Source organism: Melanerpes formicivorus, unplaced genomic scaffold (genome assembly GCF_026170545.1).
Source record: "Melanerpes formicivorus ecotype bairdi unplaced genomic scaffold, bMelFor1.0.p_v2 SCAF_7, whole genome shotgun sequence".
Taxonomy (NCBI): Eukaryota; Metazoa; Chordata; class Aves; order Piciformes; family Picidae; genus Melanerpes; species Melanerpes formicivorus.
In genome coordinates this window covers 5,373,602-5,397,922 of record NW_027142359.1, presented here as the reverse complement: position 1 = coordinate 5,397,922, position 24,321 = coordinate 5,373,602, and the positions used below count along the sequence as shown (strand labels likewise).

The 24,321-nt window shown below is 41.2% G+C and overlaps 1 protein-coding gene across 7 annotated transcripts in view; it reads right to left on the bottom strand.

Moving 5' to 3' along the window:
• Window positions 1–24,321, bottom strand: part of PATJ (PATJ crumbs cell polarity complex component) — a 169,536-nt gene that overhangs the window by 52,324 nt on the left and 92,891 nt on the right. For all 7 annotated transcript variants that reach the window (XM_068140752.1, XM_068140751.1, XM_068140754.1 and 4 more), the window contains 2 exons: window positions 18,756–18,952; window positions 9,021–9,112 (listed from right to left, as the gene is read on the bottom strand). In XM_068140752.1, coding sequence (XP_067996853.1) covers window positions 9,021–9,112; window positions 18,756–18,952 — 289 coding nt within the window. The remainder of the gene's footprint in view (window positions 1–9,020; window positions 9,113–18,755; window positions 18,953–24,321) is intronic.

Sequence of the window (24,321 nt, the reverse complement as noted above, 5' to 3'; positions counted from 1 at the left end):
CCCCCCAGGTTACGAAGTGTCACAACTTGTAATCTCCCCCTGCTAGGACTCGTATGTATTTAAATACTTTAATGCTGCTTCAAAGGAGTATGCTTCAAAGCAGAATCAAAGTGGGAACATATTTTAAAGTGACAGATCTAATAATAAATTGCTCTTTCTGCTCTCCACTTCCATAAGTGTCCTCAACTAAAACACAATTTTATTTACAGCTAAAAGGAGCAATCATTTTCTTTTGATGCAGGAGTAGACAGCTTAGAAGTCAGAACTTCATATTCAAATTGCAGTGACGGCAAATGAGCAGTCAGTGTATTTGCCAATAGTTGCTACAGATCCACCTCCGAGAAAGCTGTTCTCAGTTACCAGCACTCAATATTGCTTGAGGTTAAGATGTCTAAACCCTTCACATTCAAGAAACAGCTTCAGACTCTCAGGGTCAAAGAAGCATACAATGCAATTTATACAGCAGGGATGTTCAGACACTTCCCCTCCATTATCTGCAAAAATGATAAGCATACACCACTCCTGCTCCAGCTCTAACAGTGGTTTGTGTAAGATGCTTGGCTTGGCAGCCCACCTCTTTGTTGCACTCATGCACAAGAGAGCTGTTTATATTTCAGCAGTTGCACATAAACTGAATAGGGAAGGAATTCATCACTCCTCCCACAAATATGTTTATTGCTTCTAACTTCTCAGGATGAGTTTCTGAGTGAAAAGGGAAATTAGATCTGCTTGGAGGTTAGACTGCCTATTGATTGTACCAACAGTGTGACACAGAGCTCAATACAGAAGAAACAGGAAGCTTTCCTCACTGCAAGTATCACAAGAACCAAGGTTAAAGAAATATGCAAGTGGCAAACACTCTCTAAACTGCAGAAAAACTCATACCCTTTCAGCTTTATTTGATTATGTATCACACTTTATTACATTTTACTTCCCTTCTGGTCTACATCGGACCCCTGGATGTCCCCTGTCCTTTCTCACTGACCAAAGAGATGTTTTGCTCCATCTAACAACCACACCGCTGATGAAGGGGAGGAATGTGCAGCTTAAACAAAGGGGGACACATTATTATTGACTCATAATTAACTACCATAAACACTTGGCACAAAATAAGCCTAAAGAGAATGATATGCAAATATAAATCCAAAGGGATTACTTATTCCATGCTATAGAAAGTAAGCCTGAAGGAAAGTTAGAGTTGTGTGCTGCAAGGCTTTAGCTAGGCTGCCCTGCACTTATCAGAAAGCTGTCTCTGGCATGTCAGAGGAATGTCACACATAGCTGGAATGGTCTATGAAGCATTCAGAAAGTTATCTTTCCAGAGATGATAACCAGAAGTCACAGCCTCAGCCAAATACAGGGTTGTGTTGTTGTTGGGTGGGTTTTTTTTGTTGTTGTTGTTGTTTTTTCTTTTTTTTCTCATTTGCTCATTGATCTCAGACTTGCAATTCTTGAATTCAGGCTCCCTGCTTTCCTTTGAGGATATTTTCTGTTTTCCATTTTACCTCCTCTTAGGTCTCAGGTTTGTGATGGTATAAGCTCACTATCACACAACACTAAGAAAATCCTTGCTGCGCGCAGTGAGTGGGAATCATTACCTGTCTGAAGCAGAGTATCTTGTATGTGTCCAACCTTCTTCTATGATCAGTACAAAACCAAGACAAATCCCAAACCAGATCCACTCAGAAGGACAATTCATCCCAGCATCTAAACTAGCTGATTTAGAACAGGATGAACTGAATTGCTCCCCTAAGTATTCGACAACTGTTCACTAACCAAAGTAGTTCAGATGACTTCTGGATGTCTAAACGAAGGGAGATGAACCACCAGCTAAACTACCTGCAACTACACACAATCCAACCCTTAGGACTCCCACTGCTTGTAACATCAGGGCATAAAGTCCTGCGGTTATTGAAAACTTCTATTAGTCCATATCCTGCTTGTTAAAAAAAAGAGGGAAATCAAGTCAGGATCTCATATTTTCTCACCTTTGTTCTCCCTCTAGAACTTCCTTTGTAAAATAGGAACTGCAGGAAAACTGCACACTGAAAAGGCACATTGGATTTTTCCTTCAGTTGGGTCAAGGCAAGACCTTTGTCTTGTGCATCTTCTTGAAACACCTCTCCTCCTAACAGCAAGAACAGTCTTGTTCTCCATTTCCCCTCCATCCACTCCTAACTATGGGAGAGCCAAATGCATACAGATATTTCAAATGAGCAACTAATGTTTATATAAACTGCAGCTTAGGTCATCAAAGGTTTGAAAGAGCCCAAATTACTTAACTTCCTCAACCGTACACTTGTTCCCACATGTGTATGACAGCAAGGAGGAAACAGCTCTGGAGAAAACAGGAAAGGTTCAAACTTGCACGCACAGTGTCTGGCAAGGGCTTATTTTTAAAGCTTTCCCACATGAAAGAATCTAAACAATCAAAGCAAGTAAAAACAGAGTTTACACTATTAAAATTTGAGCAATTATGTAAGTTAGAACAAATTTAAAGTAAAAATAATTTCTAAAGCATGACAGCATTTGAGACTCTGGAATATAACATGCAACATTACTTACAGAGGCTCGTCAGCCTAGAGAAGACAGTGGGGGGACCTTATATCTGCCTTCCCATAGCTGAAGGGATCCTACAGGAAGGCTGGAAAGGGACTTTTCATAACAGTGTCTAGAGACAGGACAAGGGGGAATGGTTTTAAGCTGAGCAAGAGTAGGTTTAGAATGGATCTTAACAAGTTCTTCAGTATGAGGGTGCTGAGATACTGGAACAGATTGCCCAGGGAAGTTGTGGATACCTCCTCCCTAGGGGTGTTCAAAGCCAGGCTGGATGAGGCCTGGAGTAGCCAAGTCTAGCTGGGAGGTGTTCCTGCCCATGGCAGATGATCTCTGAGGTCTTTTCCAACCTGACACAGCCTATGATTCTATGATAAAAGATGAACAAAGACTCAGTGACAAAGTCATGGCAATGGAAAATATTAAACAACACCAAGAGCTGGCCAACCTAGCTCTCAGCTCTTGCTTTACCAGTCCTCAGAGTATCTGGATCTCTCTCCTTTGTGTATCACCATAAATATATCAAGAGATCAGTCTTTACAATTACACTTAGAAACAGAAGGAGGAGTTAGGTGACAGAGATTTGTGGGCTTCACTGAGAAGCTACAATCCCATCACCAGAAAGCAATGATAACGGAACAAATGACTGCAGTGTGGGAGGATGGCTCTGGACAGCTAACAGATGGTATTTCAATAAGCAAAATCCTACAGTGCCTTACTCTTAAAGCATTTCTCATGTTTCATCACAGCACAAGACTATTTTCTTTTAAGGGATAAAGGTATGCCAAAGAATGAATCACAGAACGGAACACAATGGGACATGGTTTGAAAATCAGTGGTACTCACTTTGATTCAAGCACTCAGACCATATTTGATCTGCTTATTATACCAACACTGAAGCACCAAACCAGATTAAAGGCAGTTAATTGAGCATGCACAAAAAAAACCATTGAATTTGCTGAATCATAAAATTCTCACTGTAAAGGAGCACTCTGATATAAGCTGGATTTCCTACCACAGATGTAAAATCTAATTATATTGTTATAGTATGCATCTTAAAAGGATGGACTTATAACACATGAACAAAACCCACAGTGGATACAAAATCCATTCCATTTTGGAAACTAGGCCAGAGAGACTACTACAAGCAAGTCCCTTTCTCACCTTACTAACTAGATAGTTCCTGTTCGTTTGAGATTCAGAATTTCAAAAGGCAAACAAGACCTGGAGTGATAGGACAGGGGGCAATGGTTTTAAATTAGAGAAGCATAGATTTAGATTGGATGTTAGGAGAAAGTTCTTTACAATGAGGGTGGTTGAGCACTGGAACAGGTTGCCCAGAGAGGTGGTTGAGGCCTCATCCCTGGAGATATTCAAGGTGAAGCTTGATGAGGCTTGGGGTGAGCTCATGTAGTTGAGGATGTCCCTGATAAGAGCAGGGAGGTTGGATTAGATGACCTTTAGAGCTCTTTTCCAACCAGGATGATTCTACGATAAGACCTTCTCATGCCCCTCTTGGCACTGACTTCCACAGCAAAACTCCTTTATACACCTTGGAAAACTGAAGCCAAATGATGATTTACATCTGATATTCAGCAATCAGAAGACGACCCCTATTTGCCATGGTAGCTTGGAAGTTAATGCAGCAGCTGTAAGACTCTGAGGTCAGGTAAAACGTGACTGGGCGTTAATCAAAGGAAGCACTTGAGCAAGCCATTTCATCTCAGGAAAACGTTGCCATGCTGGAGCAATTGGTTTGTTTCTTTCATAAACTGGGTGAGCAGGTTAAATGCCTTCACATGGGTTACTGTAGAAGGCTACAAAGCACAAGATGCACTGAATCTTAACACACTCACACACACAAAAGTGACACTATGACTGCAAATCTTTTAGATGCTGTTACGAGCTCTTGTAATTAATGAGACCACTGGGAAACTGTGCTGTGTTAAGACATGTATTTTGGAACTGGGCCAAAATCAACTGTTTTAAACAATCATCGTCAACTTAATTGAGGAAAAGATGCTCATAAACCAGAGTGAGAAGCTTTCAAATATAAGGGGACGCCTGTGATTCTCACAACACTTAACTGCAGTATGTCTCATCAGCAAAAATTGCAGGAAAGGGTGGGAATGCAGCTGTAACCCTACCTGGGTATAAAAAAAAAAAAGTGTGAACAGATTTTTATAGTGCAGACGATAAGTTAGGATTTTAGTAGAAAGTCAATGGCTTGAAGACACCTTCTAGTCTTTTATTCCTAGAAAAAATAAACCTGGGTGCAATGAAATCCAAGTTATTTAATGATCATTACTACAGTTCTCACAGAAAGGCTTTTCTGTGTGCAGAAATTTCTGGGCTTCATTTGCAACTGACTAAAGAGTTTATGGAAACATCCCCTTGCCCTGCACATGAACCAAAACACCAGAAATAGGAAAACCTTGATGCTGTTTCCTGCTTCAAAGTAAAAAGCAGCCTGCTTATCGCTGAGCATCCTTCATCTGAGGAAAATGAGGCCTCACAATATCAAAGAGGGCACTTTTTAGTAATAGCCCAAGAGTTCCACCAGTTTTGCTTTTATGTCCTAGGTCAACTCAGTCAGGCATGCAGGAGCTTTTTAGGCTGTTGAATGATGTGTTTCTGGAAAACTATAACCTCCTCAGGCCTTTCATTGGTGAAGCTCACAGAGTCCCAGCATGGTGGAAGTTGGAAGGGACTTCTAGAAATTACTTAGTCCAAAATCCCTGTGGAAGCAGTGCCACCCACAGCAGGATGCCCAGGATTGATGTGTCCAGGTCTCCAGAGGAGACTCCACAGCCTCTCTGGATAGCCTGGTCCAGTGCTCTGTCACCCTCAAAGGAAAGAAGTTTTTCCTCATGTGTAGGTGGAACTTCCTGGGTTCCAGTTTGTGTCTGTTGCTCCTGGTGCTGTCACCTGGTGCCATTGAAAAGAGCGTGGCCTCCTCTTCTTGATGCTCAGCCTCTAGATACTGTCAGCATCACAAAGATAATTACAATACGAATATCTTCACTCACATAAAGACCAAACCCATTTCTTTCAAAACTCCTGCACTATGCGTTATTTTGCTTTGGTGATCCGTGGCCCTTTCTTCCTCTGTGCCCCAGGATGTGTTTTGGACATGTTACACTACATGCCTTCTACCTTTAAAATAAGTCGCATGGCTAACAGCGCTTAGGAGGAGGAAAGTAGTATTTCTGCTGCAACCAGTTCCTCCTCATTTTCAAAGCATAACAAATGTCACGGTATCCTGCTTTTTCCACATCATTAGAGCCCAGAGGAACATATCTGAAACCAGCCAAGCAGCAAACCTACCAGGAGAGCTGAGTCTGCTACACTCAGTGCTTTGTTCTCAGCTGGAAAAGCTATTGCACGTACATGTACGAGAGATGGATGGAGATTCAAGATGCCTGTTGCTGCTCTTATTTACTACAGCTGGCACTACAATGCATTAAGCAGTGGCATTTCAATAACTTCATTTTATATTATAACTATAAAATAGGTTGATAAAGGGAAACAACAAAAAAACACCACCAAAAATACCCAAATTTTTCTACCAAACTGTACCACAGACAAGGCTTCTGGGACCAGAACAGTCTTCTCACTTGTGTTTTTAGTCAATCACACCACACACTGGTTTTGTCATCTGAGGTGTAGGAAGATAGAACAGGCTTATAGAATATAGTTTCCATGAGAAAAACAAAAATAAAATTCTAATTTCTCCTTAAAATTCACCATTAAGAGAAACAGTCTAATTTGACTTTGCTGCACTTTTGAAAAAACTTTCTTACCATGAAAAGTTGAACATGTATTAAAGAAAAAAAGGTGATGCTGGTTTTCTTCCCAAGTTAGAGGCAGTGCTCCAGTTCCTAATGACATTCTCTCAGTGGGAGAATTTCTTTGCATTGCTGCTCAAATGGCTGCCCCAGGTCAAGCCATCAGACACATCAGCTGTGAGGGTACTCTAATGCAAGGTTGAGAGCAGTGACAAGATGTGTGCTCTTGGGAAATCTGAAGATAAAGTTTTCAATCTCAGCAGCAGCATTTAAACATATAAACTTTTTTTTTTTCCTTCTTTTTAAACACTAGAGAGAAACAAGAATTATCCAGTAGTTTTCCCAATATCTATTGTTCATGATCATGAAGAGAAATTGTGCCTCAAAATCCACTTCTACACAGATGATCCAAAAAGAGGAGTTATCATAGAATCTTTTGGGTTGGAAAGGACCTTAAAGAGTAATCTAGACCAACCTCACTGCGGTCAGCCCAGACACCTTCAACTAGAGCAGGTTGTTCAGAGTCCTGTCCAACCTGATCTGGAATGGGTCCAGGGATGGGGGTATCTACCACCTCAACCTGGGCCAGAGTCTTACCACCCTCACTGCAAAAAAAAAAATTCTTATAAGCCCCTGTAAGTACTGAAAAGGCTACTAGAAGGTTTCCTTAGAGCCTTCTCATCTCCAGGCTGAACAACCCCAACTCTCTCAGCCTGTCCATGTCTCCCCTGTACTGAGGCCTCCAGAGTCAGACTTGGCACTGCAGCTGATGCTCACGCTGATGGGAATCAGCCCAGGACAGCTGTCTTCCAGCCTGTGAGTGCACAGTGCTGGCTCATGTCTGGCTTTTCACTCTCAAGTCCTTTTCTGCAGGGCCACTCTCCAGCCCTTCATCCCCCAGGCTGTGTTGATACCAAGGATTACCCTGAAATAAGAGCTCAGATGGCCTTTATGTGTTAGAGACAATTAAAAAATAAAAAAAAAATGACATGCTAAGGATTTCCAAACCCCAGGTGACTGGAGCTCCCACACACCCTTCATCACAGCTCTGCAGAACAAGGAGCTTTGCAGCCAGCCGTGGTGCTCAGTGCCACAGGGCAGGCTGCAACGAGCCTGCACTCTCCTTGCTGCCTGACACCACCAAACCCAGCCTGGCTTTTGGTTTCATAAGCTGTGGTTCTGCCTCCAGAGCTTCCAACCAGTCACATTTTCCACATGCAATTAGGTAATGGTGAGTGAGTTGTTGTACATGACGTTTAATTTTCAATAGCTGGGGAAAGTAACACGGGAGCTGCAGGCAAGATCATTAATCTCCTCTGGATCCTCTGTTCTGCCAAGTATAGCAACTCATTCTTCACAGTGCTAATGCTGCTCTTCCATCATCTCTGTGTATGCTGTACCAGACAGAACCATGCAAGTAAATGTACACATTTATATGCATTCACCCACAGATTATTACACTGTTCACAGGTAAGTTGTGTGTGCACAAAGAATATAAACCAATATCAAGTATGATGTATATTTTGGAGGGAAGACTACATTATAAAATGGCATGGAATGAAAGTCACAGCTGGAATAGCTACATTTACGAAGTAGCAATATATTAAAGCATGTGTGAGTTCTGGGAAAGAGGCAGCTTCTTCCCAGCTCTCCTGCCAAGGTCATAAGGGTAACACTTCCTAAACTACAGAGTGAATGCACAAAGTTGTTACCAATTCACATAGGAAAAGTTTTCATGCTTGGAGTAAAAGAAAAGGTGCCCACATGTAATTATGCAGGTGAGAGGTTGTTTTAGCATATTCCTTCCTATAAAAGCCGTATCAGTGCTCCACACCGAGGTCAGGTTCCCCCTGATCAGCCCTAGATCACTTTTTAAATCCTCTTTTGATGTCCATACAAAGGTATCTTTCCCACAACCATCCAGTCCATGCTCCATGTACTCCATCTACCCTTGCCTACTCCTCTCACAGCAGCTCCTTCTCCAGCCTCAAGCCTCTGCACCATTTTCACTTTCTCTTGGCAGTCCAGGTAAAGCAAGCTGCCCACACTGCCACTGAGCTGGCAGAACCAACCAAAAACACTTTAGTAAGTCATAGGAGAAGGAGCAGGACAGCTCAGGTTTTCAGCACACATTCAGCATTCTATTACTGCAGATATTTTTTTCTCCCCAGCATTTTTAAGGAGAACTTTTCAACTGTCCTGAGAAGAACAGTCAAGAAAAAGGTTTGTTTCACTTCCAAGAGAACTGAGCAAGCTGAGCATTTTCAGACAGTATCACTAAGGTTGGAAGAGACCTCAAAGATCATCGAGTCCAACATGTCACCACAGACCTCATGACTCCACAGACCTCATGGCACCAAGTGCCACGTCCAATCCCCACTTGAACACCTCCAGGGATGGTGACTCCACCACCTCCCTGGGCAACAGATTCCAATGACAAAATGACTTTCTCCCTGAAGAACTTTCTCCTCACCTCGAGCCTAAACTTCCCCTGGCGCAGCTTGAGACTGTGTCCCCTTGTTCTGGTGCTGGTTGCCTGTGTGAAGAGACCAGCCCCTTCCTAGCTACATCCACCCTTCAGGCAGTTGTAGAGAGCAATGGTTTATACTGTATACTGAGTATATACTGTAAGAGGCAGAAGTGCAAAACAAATGGTGGGATGAGAATTGTTCTTACCGTATGAAGACTAGTTTGACCTTTGATGGGGCAGTCTTAATGATTGCAGAAGCATTCTGATGACTCCTTCCATACAATATCTGATTGTTTATCTGTTAAAAGGAAACAAATATTTTCATATAAGTGGAGAACTATGCATGGTTTTTATTTCCACGATCAAGACCTCCAAATTTACTGTGGGATAAAGAGATTAGAGTGAAAGAAAATGCAGTCTAAAAAACATAAATCACCTAGGCTTTAGAGATTCTTACAGAAAGGAATATCAATGTTGCATTGATAGATACACCTGCCTATGCAGTGTTTAGAGACAAAAATTTACAGTATCACAAAGGTTGGAAGAGACCTCAAAGATCATCGAGTCCAACCTGTCAACACAGACCTCATGACTAGACCATGGCAACAAGTGTCACATCCAATCCCCTCTTGAACACCTCCAGGGATGGTGACTCCACCACCTCCCTGGACAGCACATTCCAATGACGAATGACTCTCTCCCTGAAGAACTTTCTTGTCACCTCGAGCCTAAACTTCCCCTGGCGCCGCTTGAGACTGTGTCCCCTTGTTCTGGTGCTGGTTGCTAGAGAGAAGAGACCAACCCCTTCCTGGCTACAACCACCTTTCAGGTAGTTGTAGAGAGAACTACTTCCAGAGCTTAGATACCAAGACTCTCTTTCAGGCACAGCTGTGCTGCAGAAAGACATTGTATGATAAAAGATGGGTGTTCCTCAGCTTGACCTTGGTTTGCCCAAGGCTGTCAAACCTCCTCTCAGCCAGCTACCTCCAGGGGAGGGTATGAGTTAGTCTACAACTAGAATTCTTCTCCCAGTTTGAAGAAAGTAAGATGCCTACTGTCTCCCAGCGAGTAGGACTTCAACAAGGACAATACCTCTGAGACAAGTATAGCAGCTCCAAGCCAAGCAAAAGCATACTCAGCATCATACCACAAAAATAACCAGTGGTGTACAAATGGAATATTTAAAGCATTTCATTCATTTCACAGGCAGGGCTCATGTTTGACACCTTCCCCCACTTCAGCCTGCCCTCAATGCCCTGAGTTTCTTAGGCTTCAGATCCCCTTTAAGAGGAAGAATGTTCATCTTTCACATCAAGCATTACACAAGCTATAATCATGCAGATCCTATGCCAAACAGAAGGTAGATATGAACATCACAATAAATTTAAAGCAAGTAAAACCTGAGCTGAGTACGATGGAGAAAAAAAAAATAAATCTACTATGTCAAGAAGATTAACAACCCCCCTGAGCAGTTTCTTAGTTGGACCCTGATAATTTTCAGATTTACAACTAAACTGAAGTGCACACTCAGCAAGGTGGCGAAGGAAAGCATCTTCCCCTGACATCAGGGAGCAGAACTACCACAGGTCTCTTCCTTCAGCTCTGACAATTTAGACTGGAATAAACATCAAAAGAACAATGATCTGTGGAAGAACAATTATTTACCTATGCTCAAACACGTGAAAACTTAAGACACAAACTAATTCAAAGCTACATTTTGCATCCTGAGGTTTGGCCATAAAAGAAGGCAAAACTTTAAAGACTGGGGGGGTGGGACAGGGGAAATTTGAAATTAATAGTATTCAAAGTCATGATGTCAGTTCAGGTTCATGGATCAGGTTGTCCTGAGTCTTGCCATCTATCTAAGAAAGCATTGGAGGCTTCCAAGCATGCAGAATGATCTGGTATTTAACTCTGTCAAAATTCTCACTCCAAGCATCTTGATTAGATTAATGGAGTTGGAGTGCTCATGCACCCTTCCAAAGGAAGCAGCCAGCTTTGTTTCAGTACTGCAATTTTCTTCCTCCCACTTGTAATTCGCAACATAATACTTGCATTCACCTTTAAAATATCAATCCATTTTAAAACTATGATAATGGAGACCAGGAACAACTTACTAGGGATTATAAGAGTTTTGGTTGCTGAAAATGTTTGTATTGGATTTTGGGTTTGTGCTCTAGGAAGATTTTTTTTCATTCAAGCAAGAAACTGGACAAGTTTTAGTCTTGCATCATGTTATTCTGATATAGGCTGCCCACAGAGGTGGTGGAGTAACCATCCCTGGAGGTGTTAGAAAATTGTGCAGACTTGGCACTTTGAATATGGTTTAATGGCCATGGTGGTGCTGGGTTGATGGTTGGACTTGAAGATCTTAGAGGTCTTTTCCAAGTAAAACAGCTCTATGATTCTGTAATACTATTTGGTCATATTGGCAACTTCACAATACTCCTGTCTTTTTTAAAAGAGGTCAAAACAACATCTAAGTTCATCAGTTAAATAAAGACAATGCAAGGACAAGAATACAACCCTTGGAAACTTGATTATTCACACAGATCAAAGTGCAAACCATTTACCTACCAAGGTGCTTACTGAACATGGAGCCAAGAAAGGGTCTAAACGAGTCTGAGTTGGTGCAAAATGGCCAGTACTAAGCAAGCGCCTCCTCAAAGCCAGGTTGGATGAAGCTTCAAGCAACCTGATCTAGAGGAAGGTGTCCCTGCCCATGGTAGGGGAGTGGAACCAGATAATCTTTAAGGTCCCTTCCAACTCAAATAGTTCTATGATTACACCAATTGTTGCTGCCTGGTTGCAAAGTTAGGCAAGAAGCAACATTCCTAGACACACGTTGTTAATCTAAGGTACATTTAGTGGCAGTGGCTTAGCAATAGTGGTGGAATAGTGAGTTCTAGATGAGCAGTTGGACTTGATGATTCAAAGGTCTCTTCCAACCTTGACAATTCTATGCTTTTATGATTTAAAAATCCAGTGGCAAAAATGAATGCTCAGCTGCATTCTGGCTTCAAGCTGGACTTGAAACTTTCAGCAAGTTTGTTGACTTAATTTCTCTAAGTTTGAAAATGAATGATTCCCTGGGAATACTGTATGCTTTACAAATTGTTTGGATTTAGTTAAATTAACATCAATTTTTCTAAACAGCAGACTTCTTAGATTAAAATTTATAGTCTTTACTCTGGCTAAATTAATCCTATTCACTAGACAGATCAAGCAGTCCAAAATGTAATTAGCTGTGAGCTGGGTCTGTAAGTTATAATTATTTAATTACACCAAAATGAAAGGATAATCAAAGTAATATATCTCCACAAGGTTTTGGACTGTCCCACATAGTTACTACAGCCAGTATTAATCTTTCTTTTTGTTTAAAAAAAAAAGTCTCTTTATTTTGCAAAGCAAATTAATGGTCTCTTAACTTCAGATACCACAGGGATGAGTAAAGCACAAAAGCCTACTTAAATAAAACAAAAAAAAATATTAGAAGAGAACGTGCAGGATTTCCTAAGTAACACCATTTAATAATCTTTCAAATTAGATAAATGAAATGTCAGATTAACCAAAAAATACTCCAGGAGTCAAACTCCATAAATCTGTGCTTAAGGGTTTGGTTAGATTTTTATTTTTTTTTCTTTTTTCCCCATTAGAGATTAGAAAAGAAAAATCAACACTTTGATTAAGCAAAAAAATAAACAAACTGCTCTAAATCAACCTTAACTCTTCTCTAAATGTCTGTTTACATAATTTCTTGGCCAGAGAACAGAGAAAGATAAAAAACATGCTACAGGTATGAGGTCAGGTCAGCACGCTTCAGTTTAATCTCGTACATAAACCTACACTGATTTTATCACCTATCCCCAATGTACTGCTGCCTTCACCTACACAAGTTTTGGTTTACAGTTTAATATATTAAAGTAGCAGAAAGTACAAACTCATTGAAATCTGAGCTCTTAAGAGCAGGAGAAAAAAAACCAAAAAAGGTAAAGGACTGTTTGCTTCTCAAACTTTAATTTGCTGAAGAGAAACATTAGATATGGATATATTTTTTTTTTAACTATGTGGTAGTGGAGTTCCAAATACTATGTAGATTTCCAAATCCATAAAATTAGTATCATCTGATTTTTATGAAAATCAAGTTAAATGATACCCCAAAGCTAGTAAAAGAACTGGCACAGCTTTCTATAGTAAATATATCTTTGCATTAAGTTCCTTCTAGCCACAGAAATTGTAGCGTTTCCAGATACAAACAGACTTTCTAAAACAATGGGAAAAGTTTCAAGACCTTTTTGATCAGTCAAATTATACAGACTGAAACCCCATAAAATACACCAAACCCCAAATAATAAAGCATAAGGAAAATACTGGAAAGAAAAAATAATTAATTAGAATGTGCATACTTCTCTCCTCACCAAATTTCTTGCCTGGCACATGTTCAAACATGTGTATCATCTACAACGATCAGCAGACAATAAACTCCATAAAGATGGAAAAATCTCCTGCCCTGCCTTGTAACTGAGCTTTGCTGTTGGCTTGGTTGGCAGCTGAGCCTTGTGGTTCCCTACCTAGAGAGTGTGGGAAGGGAAATAGGATGACAGTAAACCGCAGACTGCCTGTGCCCTCGTGTACAACCACCTTTGGGTTCGTAGCTTTACCTCGTTTGCAGCTTTAAAAATCACCACCCAACACTAACCTGAACTGGTAACCTGCACACAGAGTACATAAGTATTTGCATCCTCCTGGAAAAAAAACAAAAGGACACTATCCCTCAATGTTACCTTCAGTAAACGCATCTGAAAAGAACAGAAGCACAGCTATTTGGTTTAAATTGGAATAAAATAAAGGAACACCATGAGTTCCTCATTCGAGATGACTCTTCCAAGTAAAATAAAAAAATCATCATTAGAATTAATCATTTAGGATGACTTTTCTCATGTTAGGCCCTGACTTTCTACATTCAAGTACTGTTCCTCTTGAGGGACAGTGCCACTTGCCTAATGCAAAGTAACTCTCTTGGCACAGGAAAAAATTAGCAATCACACAACAAATCAACTAAGAATAAAATGCCAGTCCCCCCCACTCTAAAACAGAAGTGCCATTGTGATTTTGGCTGTGTAATTTACTTGGGCAAAATGCCACTGTATCTATCTTACTATTAAAGAAGAGAATCATAGAATGCATCAGGTTGGAAGGGGCCCTCAAAGGCCATCTTGGCCAGCCCCCCTGCAGTGAGCTGGGACATTTTTATCTAGATTACGTTACACAGGGCCCTATCAAGAATAACTTTGAATATCTGCAGGGATGGGGCCTCCACCACCTCCCTGGGCAATCTCTTGCCGTATTTCCCTACCCTCATTGTGAAGAGTTTTTTCCTAATGCCCAAAGTTATAAAGCTAAGAGTAACAGAAATTAGCAATCAAAGACTGAGAAACTTGGGCCTGTTTAGTCTACAAATATCTGAAGGGTGACTGCCAGGAGGACGAAGCCAGTCTCTTTTCAGCCAATAGGACAGGAAATTCCATGTCAACAAGAGAAAAAGATATTTTTTCTGTGAGGGAGATGGAGCTCTGAAACAGGCTGCCCAGAGAAGTTGTGGAGTCTCCTTCTCTGGAGATCTTCAAAACCCATCTAGATGTGTTCCTGTGCAACCTGCCCTAAGTAATCCTGCTTTGCAAGGTGGTTGAACTCGATGATTTGTGGAGGTCCCTTCCAACCCCTAGCATTCTATAATTCTTCTCTGAAAGGTTTGTTGAGCCCTGGAACAGGCTGCCCAGGGAAGTGCTGAAGTCTCCATCCCTGGAGGGATTTAAAATACTTGTAGGTGTGGTGCTGAGGGACATGGTTTATTGGCGACTTGGTAGTGCTGGGTTAACAGGTGGACTAACAATTTTAGAGGTCTCTTCCAACCTAAATAATTCTGAAAGGATATTTAGCACAAAAGCCCTCTGGCTTTGAGCTATGTCCAAAATGACATCAAGAAAAAGAAGAAAAAAGAATTCCTTCCCATGCAACAGTCCAGAATGAACGACAGGCAAACTTGAACAGCCATTTTGATGACCGAGAGTGGTTCTCACTCTCAAGAAATGCTGTGGCCTCCTAGACCAAAACATCCAAAGAAGTTTCCCTCTACCTCCAGTCCTATATTCCACAAGATAAGCAGGGACAGGGAGATGGCAGAAAATCCCAACATCAGTAATTTAGTATAACAGGGCTCTGAACAGCTTGGTTTATTAATAGAATGTTGACTCTCTTATGGAGAGATGATAATAATAATAACAAGGTGGATTATTCAGCGTGAATAAAACCTACCAAGAGGACAGACTCATGCAGAGCCCATGAGCAGTAGGGCTGAACAGCACAGGTACAGCACCTTGGGAACCTGCTGTGAGCCATGCTGGGCACAATCAGCTGCAGGACTAAGCTCAAACTAATAAGATATGAAGCAGTGCAGACAGCTGCACTAAAACAGCAAGAGTGCGAGGCAGGAGCACCACAGATGGCTTCCGTGCTTGGAAAAGGAACAAAAAAAAGCAGAACTTGCCTCATGTGAAAAATACATTCTTTTGCACAGGGACCAAATTCAGACACAAGTAAATTTTCCACCAAGTGTGAAAGTTGGATGAAAGGACCATCTCCCTTCAAAAGTTGTTTTCTCCAGCAACATACTCATATAAAATACATCACAGAAAATGCATTTAAAAAATAATGATATCACATAATTTTTTATGTGACCTGCATTTCTCTCAGTGTACACAGGCTGGACTGACTTTAAAAAGAAGCCAGCACCATGTCCTCCAAAAGATTACAGTTGTCTGCAGAAGCTAAAAGTGAAATGGTATTTAATTAATTCAGTAACAAATGATTTTATGAATAAGGAGCTGAGGCAGCCTCCCACCTCTTTCAATCAAATCCAGTCAAATCCTAGTTCAGAACAAAAATGAGGAGCTTGCATCTCTCCCTCTCTATCTCTGTATCTCCAACTCTAACCTGCAGTGATTGATCATGGGGAAAATGACCTCTAAGGCTTATGACGAAGTGGCTGCAAAGTCCAATAGGGTTTTTCCTGTGGACTAACTATATATTTGACCAGAGGGCAAGGGCCAGCAGCTCAGTCTGCAGGCAGAACATTTTAAAAGCTGATATAAAAAGAAGAGAAGTTAAGTTGCTTCATCAGTAAAGATTGTCCATCCAGGTCTCTGAATGAAGGAAGGATAACATGGGTGAGATAAAACACTTCTGCAACTGACAACCATATTCACACCCTTGAATTTTATATCTTTTAGTGGAAAAAAACAAAACAACCTGGATTCTGTAATTTCCTCACTTCTGAACATTTGGCTTTGTCATTAATGCTCTTTTAACTTATTTTGTTGTAAAAGACACAGTAAGTAAAGCCAGGTGACCACCTTGACCTCTGCATCACTGGCATGGAAGAAGCACAAAATAATACTGGAGATATTCAAAAGCCATCTGGACGCAGCCATGAGCAACTAGCTTGAGGATGGCCCTGCCTGAGCAAGAGGGGTTGGTCCAGATGACCTCCAGAAGTCCCTTCCAGGTCCAACCATTCCTACCTTGCTGATCTGTATACTTCTTGGGTATGAGAATTCCTCATGGTTACTGAAATAGTAATTGAATACAACCTGCCAATGTAAATGTCCATTAGTTCCATTTCAATGCTCTTCTCATAACAATAAAATGCTTTTAAAGCACAAAAAAACAGAGCAGTGAATAACTGACCACTGGTCTGAACATGACTAATGCACAACCCATTTCTCTGTAATACAGGATGTTTTGACACTGGATACACACTCACTGGGGACCAGAATGAGGTCACCACATCCTTTCACAGAAGTAATGGCACTGGTTACACACCTTTTAATTTGGTTGCAAAGGTAAACAAGAGAGGTAGTTACTAAAAAGCCCCTTGGAAGTTGAGTTTATTTGGAGTCTGGGACTTTTGAGATGATGAACACTTTCATTCCTCTGAAGAAAAAAACCCCAACACAACAAATCATTTTATCTTCAGCTTGACAGGGAGAGGAATTAAGGCAACACCACCACTTTGGAAAATGCTACTTACAACAAAATCTCAAGCCTTGAGATATATGCGATGAACCTCAGATGGTACATCTTTTAAGTACTTCTAATAATACCTAATATTAAATAAGCACTGCAAAAAAATAACTACTGAGATCTAAAAAAAATTTAACAGATCCTTCTTTATGGGAAAGTTCAACGTAAAATGTTCTACCTCTCCTCTAGCAGGAGCTAGACCTCTAGTGTTAGAGGTCTTTAACAACCAAAACAATTCTATGATTCTAACTACCTGCTCTATGAGATATACAGAGGAAAACAGTACCATGAGTCCTTCCCAACTAGTAAAGCCAAAATTCATAGAATCATAGAATGGCTCAGGTTGGAAGGGACTTCAGAGACCATCTACTCCAACCTCCCTGTCTCTCAACTACACTCAACTGCTCAAGGCCTCATTCAACCTGGCCTTAAACACCCCCAGGGAGGAGGCATTCACAATCTCCCTGGGCAACCTATCCCAGAGTCTCACCACACTCATACTGAAGAACTTCCTAAGTTCCAGTCTAAACCTACTCTCCCTCAGCTTCAAACCATTTACCCCTGTCCCATTGCTGGACACGCTTAAGAAAAGTCCCTCTACAGGATCCCTTGAGGTATTGGAAGGCAGCTCTAGGGTCCCCCTGGAGTCTTCCCTTCTGTAGGCTAAAGAACCCCATTTCCCTCAGCTTATTCCCATAGTGGAGGTTTGTGGTTTGGTTTTGATTTTTGTTTTGTTTTTACTGTTAAAATGTGGTGCCAGGGACAGAAAAAACATGCATTTGAAGGAGAATGTTATTTTCCTACCCTATTCCAGCACTGAATAGGCCTTCATAGCATTTATCACATGTAAAAATAAAATAACAAACTTCTGACAGTGTTATTATTAAACAAGTCTTTTTTGTACTATGTGTATTGAAACCCCATAATTACAGAACTGTTATACAATGACAAATGCTTAGACAACTCCGAGTACTCCCAAGGTATCCCCAGACAGTCAAATTGCTCTTTCTGAAGTCAAGAAATGTGAGGAAAAAATAGGTGGTTCTTTGATGGCACAAAGAGTTGCTGCAAGATCAAAAAAATCACCACCCATGGAGAGCAGTAGGTCAGCATATACCTGCTCTTCAGCAAAAGTTTCTCTCTGAAGGGAAGATCCCCAGGGATGCCTAATTTTTCAAACTGCTGAAGCAATCATGAGATGGGGAACCTCTGCAGGTATAGCAAAGTGTCATTTTGCAACAGCCAAAAATCAGATGAAGTGTAGAAAATCTGTGTTTTCAATCAGAAGGTGAAGCAAGGAGATAGGGAAAAAGTGAAGACAAAATACTCTGCTTGCTAATGAGCTCTCTTGCCTCGTGGGTGAACTCGTGGCAGACACAACTAAAGAAAATAAGTATTTGAAGTTGCAACAGATGAAAACAGATTACAGCATGAAATTTATTTTCAGGATGGGGAATGTCTCTGTCATCTGTAAAAACACATATGGTGACTTAGAGGGGGTTTGGGTTTGTTTTTTTTCAATGTCAGGTGTGAATTTCCCTGTAAAACCACATATGCACTATGAGGATAGATTTACAGTCCCCTTCCTGCCTTTCAACAGTCCCTCCCAACCATAGCTTGTGAACATGCTGAGAGCACAGACTTCACTCACAAGACATTAGTTTTCACAGGCCAATGATTTTTGTTTCACTGAAAACACATTTACCTGCCAAAGGCCAAGTTCTCAGTTGGCATAAATCAGTGCAGCTCCTCGCCTCAGCCACCTAATTCCATTTGTGGGCTTTATTTAAGGTTTAAATGATAGCTTCACATATGCCTCTCCCTCTCTCCATATGAATCCTGCTTAGTAGCTACCTTACCTCTAGAAGTTCATCACCAATATGCATCCTTCCATCTCGTCCCGCAGGTCCATCTGGATTGATACCAACTACAAAGATGCTCATACGAGACCGGTCCTTGTTGCCAGCAAGGCTCAGTCCCAGCCCATTTTTGTCTTTCTCAAGCTCAATAATGTGCAACTCTCCAGGTAGATCTGCATATCTTTGCCTGATTTTTTCTGGAAAGATCAAGAAACATAACGTGGAGTTATAACACAAAGTAACTTACATGCAAGATGTTCAAGAACACACAGGAATGCACTAAAAAGGGATCGTTTCTCAGCATTTACTCTTTGTTAACAGAGGGCTTTCCAGCACAGACTGGAGTGCCTCTGTCACTCACACAGCAAAATGCAGCAGCAGCTGCAAATACTTTTCACATGAAATCTGCATGATTTCAATTATTTGCACAACAGGCTGGTTCTAAACTGATTTTTCTTTTTTCTTCTTCTTTTTATTTTTTTTTTTTTAAAGGAGAGTAAATAAGGGAAATCTGGAGGCACCTCAATCTTATCTTCCATAAACTATCTATTTCAGGAAACTCTCATGAAGTTAGAGCTGGTTCATTAACCACTGTGGGAAACTGTAATGCTTACATTGCTAGCACACTGCAAATTCACATCTCCAGGTAGAATCTTTTGACTTTTGCTTCTTCCCAGTGACTCCAGAAAATGCTCACCATGCTCTGCTTAACATTATGTGCTACTGTGCAGATGGATTACTCAAAGCAGATGTCAGTGACAATGGATATAAATTATTACCGTTTTAAATGCAGCCTCACTTGATATTAAAGTAGTTATTTGTTTTTCATCTACATTTCTGTGGCAGGGTGCAATATCCTTACAAAGTTATTTGGAGCACATTGCACGTCTGTGGATGCTGACAGTTTAATCTGAATGCCTTTTCACCACCGGCATACAAATATCGAGAACTACTTTTTTTCCTATTTGTCATTTTAAAGACAGCTTTGTAACACCACCTGCATCAAATGCTTCAGCTGGGCCATGCATTAAAAAGCAAGTCAAAGTTTTCTGTCACTGGATGTCACCTTTAGTACACAGCCCAAGGTGAAGGAAACTGCTGCATTATGCATTAAGAAGAGAAATAAGAGATATTTTATGTTCAACTATATCCCTGAGTCAGCAGCAGTACCTAGATCAATATTAGCTACTACCATTCCACTGGGAAGCATATTTCAGTAGTATGATTTTAACCACTCTAGTGAATGTTCCCATGACAACAGGGAAGAGGGGAAAGAGCTGAGAGGAAGGTGAGAAGGAAGTGAATAAAAGTGAAGAAAAAAAACTGCTGAGAAGTCAGACAGTAAAGTAGAAGTGTTCCTTCCACAGTTCCTGTGCAGGCTGCCTGGGTGATTCAGCTGAACTTGGGTCCACTTAGATGGCTTTCCTCTCCAAGGGTCCTTCTACAGCAATCTACTAGCTGCAGCAGCCCCTTTTGCTTCATCAGAGACGACTAGAATATGTGGAGCACTCTCCTGTCCCCAATCCCTGACACAGCAACATAGACAAAAACCAGCTTTCCTGTTGTTGCATTTACAGGCCAGTGTTCTCCTGCCACACTCAAAATCCCCAGTGGCCTGGAGTCTGAGCCTAAAATCCTAGGGGTGTATATTAAGAGTGAGATGTTATCCCTGGAAAGCTGTAAAGCCCTACAGAGGTCTGCACAAAATCAGACTATCAGAAGAAATTAGAAACCTCACTTGTTTCTATCAATTATATGCCAAAAATGCACATAACTGCATTACATGGTAATCCATGGAGCTGTGTAGTGCTTGAATATATTCCTTAGCTAATGGGGTCAAAATGTAATTAGAGGTGTGATTTGCTACTTGAATTTGGAAAGTGGGGGATTTTTTTTTTCTTTTTTTTTTTCCTGCTTAGTATGCAGGATACCTCCTGCTGAAAAACAGTGAGGAGAGGTCTTGAATATGGTGCTTCTGGAAGTACAGCAGATGCAAGCACCTACGCAGCCACACGTGTTTTGTTCACACCGCCAAGGTTTAACACTCTTTTCCCATTAAGTGAAGTCCAGAGCTGAAGAACTCTAGGACATTTTCTGCCCACCACAAACAAACAACTCACTGTAGAGCAGCAAGAAACAGCAGTGTATGTTTGCTATAAGAATATTAAGAACAGGTCATCAGCAGAAAGAGGAGTTCTCAGTGATTATGCTTTTGTGCATAAAGCGAAGCATCAGTGCTCTGGAGGGCTGGTGGTGACTGATCACTGCTGTGCCACTGTTTCTTCCATTGCTCATTTTACATGGATGACACATCTCACTTTCATTTGCTAGAAGCAAAATACAAGTCTAAAGCACGTTTTTAGCAATGAGTACTTAGATGCACAGAAAAGAAGTGAAGGAGCAATGCTAAACACACTGTACAGATATGATGTTGCACATCTCCAGAGTCTGCTTCCAAATTAATTTCTTGCTTATCTGTAAAAACTCCCTGAAACAAGTGAGATGCATGGGCAGCTCTGTGACACTGTACACATGGACACACTGCTGTAGCCTCTATATGCAGACAACTGCCTGCTGAGCTTGCCCCTATCAGTGAGTCTGAACTCTGTGGTGTTTCCTTTTCCTGGAGCAGCCCAAAATGAGTTTTCTCACATGGGAAAAATGCTAGCTGTTCAGAAGTACGTGTGTATTCCTGTTCCATGCTGGGCTGAAACTAAAAGCAAATTTTAGTCCTCTAAAAATTAGCCATTACAGCAATTGCCTGGGATGAGACAGAGCCCCACTGAAGTTTCTGGTCTGCCAGGAAATGGATACCTGGTGAGCCAATGCCCACCTCAGTACTCCAGGTGTAGCCAGTAATGCCCCACTGTAGGAACAATCCTTTGGTCAAAGAAAATATGATATGGGCAAAAAAAACCCCAGAGGCAAACTCCATGGGCCATCAAGCTGCTTATTTGTTTAGAGCTGGTGCAGTTTGGTTGTTTGTTTTTTTTTTTTTCAAAAATATTTTCCCTGCTGCATGCTTTGGATTGAACAAATTCATACTTAGAACAGAAGGAAACCTCCCTGTAGACTAAGTCCTTTATTAAAATATCACATTCATTTATGAAGCAAATGATTGAAATGGCTGGATTAGTAAAATAGTGGGAGACTGTGGAGGAAACAGTGAAGATGCTACATGCTGAGCACCACTTCCAGCCTGGCGGGAGAGCACCATTACCAATTTCTGCTGGAGAAGACACAAGCATGTGTGAACACGTTCATGCACATAGGGACAAGCAGAGACACCCCTGCTTTTAAAACCAATCCTCCCTGAGCAGGACATGCTGTCTGCTCCCTGAACAACAGAAGGTTCTGGCTCTCACATGCCCCACCTCCTGCAATTAAACACTTTCAAGGGCTATCCTCACGAGCCAGCCTTGCAGTGTAAATAGTAACGCTCTATTCCCAGCGGTTACTCCTCCAATCTGCATACAAATATCCTCTGGGCATCCAGCTGACTTCTTCTAACACTGGACTTGCATTCTCAGCTTGCCTCTTAATAAGAATCTCATAAGATTATTTTAAACAAGTATTTACTGCTTAAATAAACGTGCATCTATGGCATCTTCTTTTTAATGCCTTTCTCAGTTTTTTATTTTTTCCCTCTCCTCTCCAGCTGGCATCACTTTTCAGTCCTCTGCCTAGCATTGGGGAGCCAGTTAGCATCTGCTTTTGCAAAGAATTCCATTATCTGCCTTCATTACCAGACACTTTACACAAGGCGATTGTAATTCTGTTGTTGTTGCATTACACACAGGACACAGAGCTTCTCCTTTTGGCACTACACAGAGTTGCCTCCACGCTCGGAGACTACATGCCCAAATCACAACTTCTGCAAACATACCTCACCAACAATATTTAACCCGCTAAGGGTGCACCCAGATCCTCTTAAAGACACTATACAGATGTAAGATGAACTAAAAGCAGAAGTACGTGCTTTAGTGATGGCTCCTGCAATATATTTCCCAGTTATACTAGCAGACAATTACATTGCAAAGAGAAACCCTGGAAACAGAAGACAAGTGCTTGCAAACAATATACTATTATGCTGCCACATATGTTTCCCTGCTTCAGCCACTACCCCTATTATATTAAAGAGAGAGATAAAAGAAATAAATGGGGACAATATGGCCAGGCTAGTAGAGTTTGCATGATCTAGCATTGCAACAAATAGACTATTTATCTACGTGCAAACAAAAAAAAAAGCCAGGCATCACTTCTCAAGAAGGTAAGCGGCTCTTGAAATTACAAAGAGATACAAGGCACTTGCAAGTGGCTGAGGAGTTCATTTCCCAAACCTGCTGAAACCTCCAGTTAAATGAGCTGAAAGAGAAGAGGTGTTTCTTTGGAAAATGGTGTCTCTGCATGATGCAAATTAGAGTCCATCTAGAACGGTAAAAAGAGGAAAAGAAACAGCTCTGGATGACGCAGCCAGGGGATTGCTTTTAGTACCAAGTGCTCAATATTAAAATTGTCAAGGCAAAATAGAGCGAAAAGAAAGGGGGGAAAAAACACCACAGAAAATGACGACAGATATTTGCCTATAGAAGGTGATACTGAAGATTTTACATTCCTCTTGCATTGCCTCAGATAACTATTAAGCAACATATGCTGGCTTTTGAAGACGACAATGGTCTCATTTATCAGCCTGGGTTCATTTTAATGGCTTTAGCTACCATTTGTATCACATGGCACATAACTGGGTTACAGCCTTAGCCTTTCCTGAGATTACTGTGCTCAGGCAGCAGTGCTGCAGCATCACAACCAGTTTTTCACTGAGTAATGATAGATATCAGAATGCAGGCAGCATCCAGTACACAGAGCCAACCTTGCATATCAAACAAGTAATTCCCTTCTTGATTTCACTATCAACATTTAAAAGTAACCAAAAAGAATAAAAAAGTAGGAAGTCCCCTGAAAGCTAACCCTGGAGCTGTGAGGGCAGCATGTCTAATTTACTGATTACAATTTACAAGAACCTAAATAAGCATATTGAAGGGACCATAATTGAACAAATGGGGTTTAAAATTCTCCCACTACTAATAATATAACAAGCTTATTGTTCTAATCTTCCCACTAGCTCTCTATTCAGCTCCAAGGAGACAGAGAGTTCTTCAAACCTTATCTCAAAAGTGATGCCCTCATCTGTTTTCATAAGCTTTAAATTGAAAAACAGAGAGAATTTCTGTAATGCCTTCTTAAATTCCATAAAATTCTAATTCTGCACTCAGTGATCAGCATGCATTTGAAAAGCAGGGCAATTGCATTCAAAACTAGCAGATCTAAACAAAAGAGCAGTGATCACGTTATGACCACTCTTCCCTCAGACAGTGAGAGGACAGGGCAGTTTGCTGGTACTCACATCATTACAAACACTGTTCTCTCCAAACCTGAGGGCAGGGGGATTCCCTGCAGTGGGATGGGGCAGCGATGGGTCCCCCATCTGATCCAGAAACTCAGCATCCCCTAGGATCTCCCTATGACAGCCACACCATCCCTTCAGCAACACCTTGCTTTGTGTACA